Below are 12,064 nucleotides of genomic sequence, written 5' to 3'. Positions count from 1 at the left end.
ACTCAAATATACCTACAAACGAGACATAATGATGCAATATCTACACACAGCTAATAGCATGTTAGCATTTTTTGATTGATTGATTGATTGAGACTTTTATTAGTAGGTTGCACAGTGAAGTACATATTCCGTACAATTGACCACTAAATGGTAACACCCGAATAAGTTTTTCAACTTGTTTAAGTCGGGGTCCACTTAAATTGATTCATGATACAGATATATACTATCATATATACTATCATCATAATACAGTCATCACACAAGATAATCACATTGAATTATTTACATTATTTTATTGAATTTTCATGGATTATTAGCACTCCAAGCAAGTCAATAACATTAACAAAGCTCACCTTGGTGCATTCACGCACAGCATAAAACATTTGGTGAACAAAACGAGACAAAGGAGTGGCATAAAACACGTCTTTCTGTGGCAGCGATGGAGAAAGTTATACACGTAAACCAACTACGGTGAGTTCAAAGACCGCCAAAATTAGTCGGACAAAACGGCGCTGGCCAAATACTCTCATCAGTGAAGCATACACACAAACATTGTAATATCCCAGGAATGTAGGCTCACACAACTTCTTTAGATTGTCTTGTCTTTACTGCACAAGATGCGATTCAACCACATAACAAACCCGATGTGCGTCTCCCCTCTTTTACCGGCAATACTCTAACCCAGATCTGGGCAAATAAAGGCCCGGGGGTCACATGCGGCCCGATGAGCTTTTCAATCTGGCCCGCCGGACATTCACAAATAATTGTTTTAGATCTTTAAGATGGAAAGTGTAGCTGCCATTATGATGTGCAGTGATGTTTTCAAATGACCATAAGTCTTGAACTAAACAAAGTATTTCAATGGTTGGAATCTGCGCTTTTGAATGATATTTTAGTGACTAGTGTTGTCCTGATACCAATATTATTTTGGTACTTTTCGGTACTTTTCGATACTTTTCTAAATAAAGGGGACCAGAAAAAAATTGCATTATTGGCTTTATTTTAACAAAAAATCTTAGGATGCGCGGACCGGTACTTTTCAGAGGCAGTATGGTACCGAATATGATTCATTAATATTGCGGTACTATACTAATACCCGTATACTGTACAACCCTACTAGTTACTATGGTAATCTACATCACAGCAGCTCAGACGAGGCACCAAGCAGTGTGGGTGGGGAACGTTTCCACAGAGTGTTTCCAGAGCGGCCAGCCTGAAATGTGGGTGTCAGGGACAGACGCGGAAGGAGATTTTTACAACAAAGTTCTAAAGCTTAGTGATATATCAGTTATATCAAATTGTAGATGTTTTTTGTTTTTTTACCCTTCGCGTTCATATTTCGCTGTGTTTGTTGCATTTGGCCTGATTGTAAAATATGTCGATTGAGAGGGGGTGTGATGTTCATATGTTGTCAATTTTCAGCGTTTTATCGTTCATAGAAAGAAAAAAAATTCCATTCCGTTTTTAAGGCAGTCTGTCATAACATTTTTAGCACTCAATCAGACTTTGTTGTGAGGTTTTGTATTAGTTTTCCTAAAAATAGATATACCGGCCCCCAGACACATTTTTTTCTCTAAATTTGGCCCCCGAGTCAAAATAATTGCCCAGGCCTGCCCTAACCCCTATTTTCTATCATCAACGTCACTTCCCTATGTCTCCCCGGAAGTCCCGCCTCCCAGCCAAAGTCATTGGCTAACACCCCGTAGCCCGCCGCTACAATATTAAACAGTGGGCTTTCTAACAATTGGGAAGGTTTGTGTTATAATTCCCGCCCCCCCCCCCATCTTTTTCAATTTTTGAAAAAGCTCCAGGTGCTAAAGGGCCGCTAAAGAATAGCAAATAAGGAAATCAGCATCCACAGTCGAACGTTCACCGCGCAAGTGTTTATTTTGAGCTGAGCAGCGCCATCTGCTGGCCACTCGTCCATTAAATGTGTCCATGACGTCATCAACTGAGCGACAGAGGCAGCTGCGTGTGTACACAGAAGGGGCAGCGTGAGTTCTTTAAACCCCCTCAAAAATGGTTAAATCTGGGAGACTTCGAACCGGGACGAGCTCTAAACTCAAACGATGGAAGAAAGGGCACAGCAGCGACTCCAACCCGCAGACGAGCCGACACCGACAGGCTGCTAAAAGTCGCTTCTTCAGCAGACCCTCTGGTAAAAGCTTTACTTTAGCACGTGGGCTAACTTTAGCTATTGCTAGCTAGTTGGCTTTACTTATGTTCAAACTACGATTTTCTCCTTTTTAGGGAATAAAACACTAGGAATGTCGAACTAGTTTATAGCTTTTATAGACTAATTACTCGGCTGAATGTCAGTAATACGGTATAGTTTCAACTGTCACTGACCGTAACTAGGCACACATCACAATGACAATATTGTGTAAATAAATACGGGGACTTTATAACTGTCAGAGACACATTAAAACACCGATATTTAACTGTAATATAATGACATTCAAAACAGCGGTATTAATGTGGAGATGTTTAATGTTTAACTCAACCATTTTATTTTTTACTTTCATTAAGAGTATAGTTAATTTTTATGTAATTCCGTTCAGTTTCAGTTTATTTGTAACACGCATGCGATACAATGTAATGCATCACACAATTCCAGTTGTTTCATTACAGCACGTCCGAAAAGGAGTAGGAAGAAGCAGAGCTAATTTAATCCAACTCCTTTTCAAACCATAGCAATTGTATCCAATGTCCTTGTTCTCTGTAACAGAACATTGAACAAATAAATAATATACCATAGTAAGCATACAAATATTAAATACATAAATAATCTTTGTCTAAATAAAAAAAAAAAAAAGGGTTCAGGGGACAGCGTGGCGAAGTTGGTAGAGTGGCCGTGCCAGCAATCGGAAGGTTGCTGGTTACTGGGGTTCAATCCCCACCTTCTACCATCCTAGTCACGTCCGTTGTGTCCTTGGGCAAGACACTTCACCCTTGCTCCTGATGGGTGCTGGTAGCGCCTTGCATGGCAGCTCCCTTCATCAGTGTGTGAATGTGTGTGTGAATGGGTGAATTTGGAAATACTGTCAAAGCGCTTTGAGTACCTTGAAGGTAGAAAAGCGCTATACAAGTATAACCCATTGATCATTTATTATGTACATCATAATTCCTGTTCTGTGTACTTTGTGAATGCTTGTAGTTTGAACAGTCTTTTAAAGGCCTACTGAAATGATTTTTTTTTTAAAACGGGAATAGCAGATCCATTCTATGTGTCATACTTGATCATTTCGCGATATTGCCATATTTTTTCTGAAAGGATTTAGTAGAGAAAATCGACGATAAAGTTCGCAACTTTTGCTCGCTGATAAAAAAAAGCCTTGCCTGTACCGGAAGTAGCGTGACGTCACAGGAGCTAGTATTCCTCACAATTCCCCATTGTTTACAATGGAGCGAGAGAGATTCGGACCGAGAAAGTGACGATTACCCCATTAATTTGAGCGAGGATGAAAGATTCGTAGATGAGGAACGTTACAGTGAAGGACTTGAGAGGCAGTGATGGACGTATCTTTTTTCGCTCTGACCGTAACTTAGGTACAAGCTGGCTCATTGGATTCCACACTCTCTCCTTTTTCTATTGTGGATCACGGATTTGTATTTTAAACCACCTCAGATACTATATCCTCTTGAAAATGAGGCCTACTGAAACCCACTACTACCGACCACGCAGTCTGATAGTTTATATATTAATGATGAAATCTTAACATTGCAACACATGCCAATACGGCCGGGTTAACTTATAAAGTGCAATTTTAAACTTCCCAGGAAACTTCCGCTTGAAAACGTCGCGGTATGATGACGTATGCGCGTGATGTCACGAGGTCTAGGGAAGTGTTTGGACCCAATTCAAATACCTCTGTTTTCTTCGACAAAATTCCACAGTATTCTGGACATCTGTGTTGGTGAATCTTTTGCAATTTGTTTAATGGACAATGGAGACTGCAAATAAGAAAGTTGTAGGTGCGATCGGTGGAGCTACAGCAACACCAACACCAGGAGGTTGTGTTGTGTTTTGAGCAGGATAGCAGACGCACTACAGTGAGTAAGCCCGCCGCAGAATCTAAGTTAGCTTCTGTTTTTTTTAGCTTTGCCAAGCTGAATATTATTAATCGTGTATTTACATGTTCATGGTTTAATAGTATTTTTGATCTTCTGTCTATCCATCCAGTCAGGGTTTTTTTACATTTAGTTTCTATCTGCATTTGAGACTGCTATGCTATCACGTTGGCTACGTAGCTAGGTTAGCTTCTATTTTTTTTAGCTTCGAAAAGCTGAATATTATTAATCGTGTATTTACATGTTCATGGTTTAATAGTATTTTTGATCTTCTGTCTATCCATCCAGTCAGGTTTTTTTTAAATTTAGTTTCTATCTGCATTTGAGACTGCTATGCTATCACGTTGGCTACGTAGCTAGGTTAGCTTCTATTTTTTTAGCTTCGCCGAGCTGAATATTATTAATCGTGTATTTACATGTTCATGGTTTAATAGTATTTTTGATCTTCTGTCTATCCATCCAGTCAGGTTTTTTTAAATTTAGTTTCTATCTGCATTTGAGACTGATGCTATCACAATGGCTACGTTGCTAGGTTAGCTTCTATTTTTTTAGCTTTGCAAAGCTGAATATTATTAATCGTGTATTTACATGTTCATGGTTTAATAGTATTTTTGATCTTCTGTCTATCCATCCATTCAGGTTTTTTTAAAATGTAGTTTCTATCTGCATTTGAGACTGCTATGCTATCACGTTGGCTACGTTGCTAGGTTAGCTTCTATTTTTTTAGCTTCGCAAAGCTGAATATTATTAATCGTGTATTTACATGTTCAGTCACTGTGAATGTCCATTTCGCGTTCTCGACTCTCATTTTCAAGAGGATATAGTATCTGAGGTGGTTTAAAATACAAATCTGTGATCTACAAAGAAAAAGGAGAGAGTGTAGAATCCAATGAGCCAGCTTGTACCTAAGTTACGGTCAGAGCGAAAAAAGATACGTCCATCACTGCCTCTCAAGTCCTTCACTGAATCATATTGGTGCTTTGTTAGATTTATTTGGTTAAAATATACTAAAGGTTTTAAGGGGGACGGCGTGGCGAAGTTGGGAGAGTGGCCGTGCCAGCAATCTGAGGGTTACTGGTTCAATCCCCACCTTCTACCATCCTAGTCACGTCCGTTGTGTCCTTGAGTAAGACACTTCACCCTTGCTCCTGATGGGCCTGGTTAGCGCCGTGTATGGCAGCTCCCTCCATCAGTGTGTGAATGTGTGTGTGAATGGGTGAATGTGGAAATAGTGACATAGCGCTTTGAGTCCCTTAAAAAGGTAGAAAAGTGCTATACAAGTATAGCCCATTTACCATTTAAGTGTTGTACGAGCATACAAGTGTTTTAAATTAGATTTTCCTCTAAGGTTATATTTCTCCTCTTTTGTTGAGTAGAATTGTTGTACATTCTTGGGTAGCAGATTGTAGTTTGCTTTGTACATCATTTTAGCTGTTTGCAAATGCACCAAATCGTTTAATTTCAATAATTGTGATTTAATAAATAAAGACTTTGTATGTTCTCTATATCCAACATTATGTATTATTGTAATTGATCTTTTTTGTAACACATTTAGTGAATGAAGCCCACATTTGTAGTATTTTCCCCATATTTCTGCATAATAACTCAGATATGGTAACACTAGTGAGCAGTAGAGAATATGTGACATTCTATTTATCTAAATCAGGGGTGTCAAACTCATTTTAGATACTCCCAAGTCGGCCGGACAGGTAAAATCACGGCATGATAAGTCTAAAATAACGACAACTCCAGATTGTTTTCTTTGTTTAAAAATAGAACAAGCACATTCTGAAAATGTACAAATCATAATGTTGTTTTTTTTTTTTTTACACTTACATGTTGCGGTTAATAGTATTCTATCCTGATTTGTTAATATTTATATTTTCTGAATAAATGTAATTTAATTAATTAAATTTAATGTTCATCAGCCAACTCATTGGTGTTAATTTTCCATCTTATCAAGATTTAAAGAAATTATGTCAAAATCAAATTACAGTATGTTATTTATGTAGTTTGATCCTTTTCCTCGACTGACATATGTAGCATCATCTACAAAGATATAAAGAATTGTTATTGCGACATCCAGTGGACACATTTAGAACAGCTGTTTCTTTCATTCAAAAATTTCAGGTGCATTTTTATACTTAGCAACCTCATCACGCGGGCCGGATAAAACCTGTTTGAGGGCCTGATCCGTTTTAAGTGTTGTACGAGCATACAAATGTTTTAAATTAGATTTTCCTCTAAGGTTACATTTCTCCTCTTTTGTTGAGAAGAATTGTTGTACATTCTTGGGTAGCAGGTTGTAGTTTGCTTTGTACATAATTTTAGCTGTTTGCAAATGCACCAAATCGTTTTAATAATTGTGATTTAATAAGTAAAGGGTTTGTATGTTCTCTCTATGCAACATTATGTATTATTCTAACTGATCTTTTTTGTAACACATTTAGTGAATGAAGCCCACGTTTGTAGTGTTTTCCCCATATTTCTGCACAATAACTCAGATATGGTAACACTAGTGAGCAGTAGAGAATATGAAGTGATTTTTGGTGTAGAACATGTTTTTCTTTATTCATTATTGATGTGTTTCTTGCTACTTTATGTTGTATATTTTTTACATGAGATTTCCAAATCATTTTATCTATTATTACACCCAAAAATGTGTTTTCTTTTACCCTTTCAATATGTACTCCGTCTATCTGTATTTGTGTTTGACTTTCTCTTCTACTGTTACCAAATAGCATTGTTTTAGTCTTACTGAGATTCAAAGATAGTCGGTTTTGTTTCATTTCTTCTGCTATTATTTGTATTATCTTCGGAGTAGACCCCCCCCCTCAGCTGAATCGTAATAGTACAAATATTAATATATGTTAACACAGGCTTGCCTGAAGTGTCATGCTTGTCTATGCATCTTACAAAAAAAACATGTTTTGTTTTTATTACTCATGCTAATACCATTCTATGTGTATATTATTTGGCTCCTGTTCACACAGGAAAGAGTGACCTAACAGTAGACGCTCTCAAACTGCACAATGACCTACAGAAAGGTCCGCTGGAGCGCCGCAAAAGCAACCAGAAGGACGCACGCATGGAAGACGAGCCAGATGAGGCGTTATCAGACCGAACGTCGGGCACCTTCCTCAGCGGCCTGTCGGACTGCTCCAACCTGACATTTAGGAAGGTGCAGCGGTTGTGGGAGTCCAATTCGGCTGCTCACAAAGAGGTAAGGCGAAGTTGGACGTCTGCAAAAACGTATTGTGACCATAACAATATGACTAAATGTGCTCGCTTGGCAGATCTGTGCCGTGTTGGCAGCTGTAACTGAAGTGATTCGCAGTCAGGGGGGCAAGGAGACAGAAACGGAGTACTTTGCAGCTTTGGTAAGTGTGCTGATGACTCTGCATCATTGATCACCATTATCTGAAAATTAGCACCTTTACTCCTCCCGTGTTTGCTAACTTGATCAACCTTTGAGACCGTTTTTCCAAATGTCGTGGTCGTCGTCTACATGAATATAAGTCAACCTGTCTTTCTCAGACTTTCTTCTAAGGTTTTATATTCAGGTCAAGATGGTCATTTGTATTTTTGTAGTCCCGACCAACTGGAACATAATCTCTTAAAATTCAGGCCACATGGCAAATAATTTTCAAGTACTAATTACACGTTTTAAAGAGCAACAAAATAAGGACTAACAAACTACATTAAAATATGTGATTTTGTGGCACATGAGATGAAAAATTCTAGTAGTGTCTACCAGGGTTGCGCGATATAAACGAAATACGGTATAAATAAATAATATACATTTGGCCGACGATAGAGAATTGAATTAGGGTTGTCAAAATTAATAAGGTAACTCATGTGATTAATCATAAAAAACATATTGCATTAATCATGAATACTCTTATATTTATCATGCAATTTATTTTGACTCTACAAGCTCTTTTACCTTAACCTTTATACGGTCAGTGATTACATCAATACAATACACAAATGGGTGAGGAGACTCCTACTGGTGTGCTCACTGACAAATTTCACTCCAAAATACAACCTAAAAGAACTGTAGATACAACTCTTACCAAGTTTTGGGCAAATAAATGACATGCATTCAAGTAAAACCTTTAAAAACGTTCCTAGATGACGTTCTGACAGCAAAATTGCTTTTGGGTACGAATATCGGGGTCTTTTCTTAAAGAGGACATACTATGCAAAACCAATTTTTGTATTTGGGATCTGCATAAGTCCCTGAAATGTGAGATATTTATAAAACAAATTTGCATTCCTTCATACTTCCTCCAAACAAGCCATTTAGAATTTGCACAATTTGTGATGTTTTTCCCAGGTGTTACGTCAGCGATATCTCAATATATGGTAGAAATTTACCCGAAGATCTTTGCACAAGTTTGTAATCGCAGGCCGGCGCTGTCGTCAATAACCTCCTTTTTCTCTATCCTCTTGTTGTGGGGCAGACTGGCTCATACATGCACATGCATGCTCCATTGTTGCCACATCTAATACAGAGTAGCGTGTAGTTCTAACTTGGATTCGTCAGTGGACTTCGTATGGAAGCGTTAAAAACTACAACAGGGGTGGTGGGGAGAAGACGCAGTCAACGTGGAGGCACGTAAATAAGACCGCACACATTCTGAAGAGACGGTCAGCAAGCGGCTATAAGATAGTCTATAAATTGGATTTTAGGCCATATCGCCCTAAACAATGTTGTGTAAATGGAGTCTATTACGCACATATTTTGTATAATTGTCAGCATTTTTGGTGGTTTGTCATTAATTTGCTGGTTTTCCACGCATGCTGACAATGACATACACTGTCTCATGTAAACTCTTATGGAATTAACTGTTATAAAACATATTGTCATTGCCTGTCAAAGCACAACAAAACTTCCTTTTGTAGCATTTACTAGATTACCGTATTTTCCGCACCACAAGGCGCCCCGTGTTGTAAGCCGCACCTTCAATGAATGGCATATTTCAAAACTTTGTTTACCTATTAGCCGCCCCGTGTTATTAGCCGCACCTACGCTACGCTAAAGGGAATGTCAAAAAAACAGTCAGATAGGTCAGTCAAACTTTAATAATATATTACAAACCAGCGTTCTAACAACTCTGTTCACTCCCAAAATGTAATGTGCAAATGTGCAATCACAAAAATAGTAACACTCAAAATAGTGCAGAGCAATAGCAACATCAATAACTCAACGTTGCTCGAATGTTAATGTCACACAACACACACAATAAACATTTAAAGCTTACTTTCTGAAGTTATTACTCATCCACAAATCCCTCGAATTCTTCTTCTTCAGTGTGCTTCACTTGTTTTTTGACACCATCGATGATGTGGACGCGCATGCAGTCATAGATCAACAGGAACGGCGCTGCATGAAAAAAGTCACCCGGTCTCTTCGCGTAAATGTCTATCAACCACTTGCTCATCTTTTCTTCATCCATCCATCCCTTCGAGTTAGCTTTTATGATGACGCCGGCTGGAAAGTTCTCTTTTGGTAAGGTCTTCCTTTTGAATATCACCGTGGGTGGAAGTTTCTGGCCGTTAGCATGGCAAGCTAGAACCACAGTAGGACGACTTCTCATTCCCTGTGGTGCGAATATTCACCGTATGTGTTCCCGTTGTATCCACAGTGCGGTTCACATGAATATCAAAAGTCAGTGGAACCTTGTACGCGTGTCTCTTAGTAGGAGACATTTTGTGGTCTTTACAGAAACACACAAATGAAATGAAACGTAATATCTGCGCGCTTCTTCTTCTACGGGGGCGGGTGCTCACCTTGGTGGTTGCTTACAGTAGAAGAAGAAGCGCTTCCTCTTCTATGGGGGCGGTTGCTTACCGTAGAAGAAGAAGCGCTTCCTCTTTTACGGGGAAAAAAGATGGCGGCTGTTTACCGTAGTTGCGAGACCTAAACTTTATGAAAATAAATATTAATATTAGAGAGTTAGAGTTAGAGTTTGAGTTTATTTCGAACATGCAAGCATACAACATGATACATCACAATTTCCAGTTTCTCTTTTCAACATGTTCGAAAAGGAGTAGGAAGAAGCAGAGCTTATTTAATCCTACCCCTTTTCTTTACATAACAGTTGCTGAAACTTTTTTATTCACTTCCTGTTCTCAATTTATTCACAATAAACTCCATAGGTAATCACAATAAAAATAAATAAATAAATAATAGTAAGAATTTAATAATAATAATTGGTGAAGAAAGTCATATTTCATATGATGAGATAAGTAAGATTACTTTAAGAATTAATGAATGAATGGATGAAATAAATTGAAAATGTTTGTCATGGTTCTTCTTCTTTGTACTTTGTAAACACTTTGAGTTTGAAGAGTTTCTTGAAGTGGATCATATTAGTACATTGTTTGATTGCTTTGCTTAATCCATTCCATAATTTAATTCCACATATTGATATACTGAAGGTCTTAAGTGTTGTACGTGCGTACAAATGTTTTAAATTACATTTTTCTCTAAGATTATATTTCTCCTCTTTTATTGAGAAGAATTGTTGTATATTCTTGGGTAGCAGGTTATAGTTTGCTTTGTGCATAATTTTAGCTGTTTGCAAATTCACTATGTCGTGGAATTTCAGTATCTTTGATTCTATAAATAAAGGATTTGTATGTTCTCTATATCCAACATTATGTATTATTCTAACTGATCTTTTTTGTAACACCGTTAATGAATGAAGTGTACTTTTGTAATTATTTCCCCATATTTCTACACAGTAGCTCAGATATGGTAACACTAGTGAGCAGTATAGACTATGAAGTGATTTTTTGTCTAGAACATGTTTTGCTTTATTCATTATTGACGTGTTTCTTGCTACTTTATGTTGTATATTTTTTACGTGAGATTTCCAGTTCAATTTATCATCAATCATTATACCTAGAAATTTGGTTTCATTTACTCTTTCAATTTCTATTCCGTCTATTTGTATTTGTGTTTGACTTTCTCTTCTACTATTACCAAATAGCATTATTTTAGTTTTACTAAGATTCAACGATAGTCTGTTTTTGTCAAACCATCTTTTTAATTTGTTAATTTCTTCTGTTATTATTTGTATTATCTCCTGTGTGTTCTCTCCTGAACAAAACGCTGTTGTATCATCCGCAAATAATACTAACTTTAAATCTTTTGTAACTTTACAAATGTCATTTATATAGAGATTGAATAATTTAGGTCCTAATATTGATCCCTGAGGTACACCACAGGATATATTTAGCGTTGTAGACATGTGTTCGCCTAGCTTCACGTATTGTTTCCTGTTCGTTAGATAACTTCTTATCCAGTTTAAGACTAACCCTCTGATGCCATATCGTTCTAGTTTTTTGATTAAAATATTGTGATTAATTGTGTCAAATGCTTTAGTTAGATCCATAAAAACTGCTGCTGCACATTTTTTACTGTCTATTGCATTGGTAATTTCTTCTGTAATTTCAATTAAAGCCATTGAAGTTGAGACATTAGCTCTGTATCCATATTGGTTCTCTTCGAGTATTCTATTTTTAATCCATATATAAGGCGCACCGGGTTATTAGCCGCACTGTCTGCTTTTGAGAAAAATTGTGGTTTTTAGGTGCGGCTTATGGTGCGGAAAATACGGTATGTAAAACCAGTATTTGGAAAGTGCAGCATATGTGTTTTTTTTAGATGACCACTCTGGAGGTGGTGGATTCACCGGAGTCGCAAGCTGCAGTGGCATACCTCCTCAACCTCACCATGAAAAGGTTGGAAAACTGTCTCCCACAACTTGACCCATTCAGCTAAAGTTCTTGAAGATGTTGAATAGCAAACATGCCCATGATTTGTTCTACTCAGGGTTCCGGCCCCGGTGCTCATGTCCAAGTTCTCAGACACCGCCAAGGCTCTGATGGACGTCATGTCCAAACAGAACACGTCGGAAACTAGCTCAGCTCTTAGATGGGTAAATACTGTTTTTTATTTTTTATTTTTAAATGTTCAAAT

General features: G+C 37.6%; 1 protein-coding gene across 1 annotated transcript in view; it reads left to right on the top strand.

Annotated features, from left to right (window-relative positions):
* Positions 1 to 1,910: 1,910 nt before the first annotated feature.
* Positions 1,911 to 12,064, top strand: part of rrp12 (ribosomal RNA processing 12 homolog) — a 31,994-nt gene continuing 21,840 nt past the window's right edge. The window contains exons 1-5 of the mRNA XM_062058111.1: positions 1,911 to 2,158; positions 7,065 to 7,294; positions 7,368 to 7,451; positions 11,750 to 11,826; positions 11,918 to 12,023. Coding sequence (XP_061914095.1) covers positions 2,020 to 2,158; positions 7,065 to 7,294; positions 7,368 to 7,451; positions 11,750 to 11,826; positions 11,918 to 12,023 — 636 coding nt within the window. The 5' untranslated portion in view covers positions 1,911 to 2,019. The remainder of the gene's footprint in view (positions 2,159 to 7,064; positions 7,295 to 7,367; positions 7,452 to 11,749; positions 11,827 to 11,917; positions 12,024 to 12,064) is intronic.

Source organism: Entelurus aequoreus, linkage group LG09 (assembly GCF_033978785.1).
Source record: "Entelurus aequoreus isolate RoL-2023_Sb linkage group LG09, RoL_Eaeq_v1.1, whole genome shotgun sequence".
Lineage (NCBI taxonomy): Eukaryota > Metazoa > Chordata > Actinopteri > Syngnathiformes > Syngnathidae > Entelurus > Entelurus aequoreus.
The sequence above is the reverse complement of the archived record's forward strand: the minus strand, read 5'-3'. Positions and strand labels throughout refer to the sequence as shown.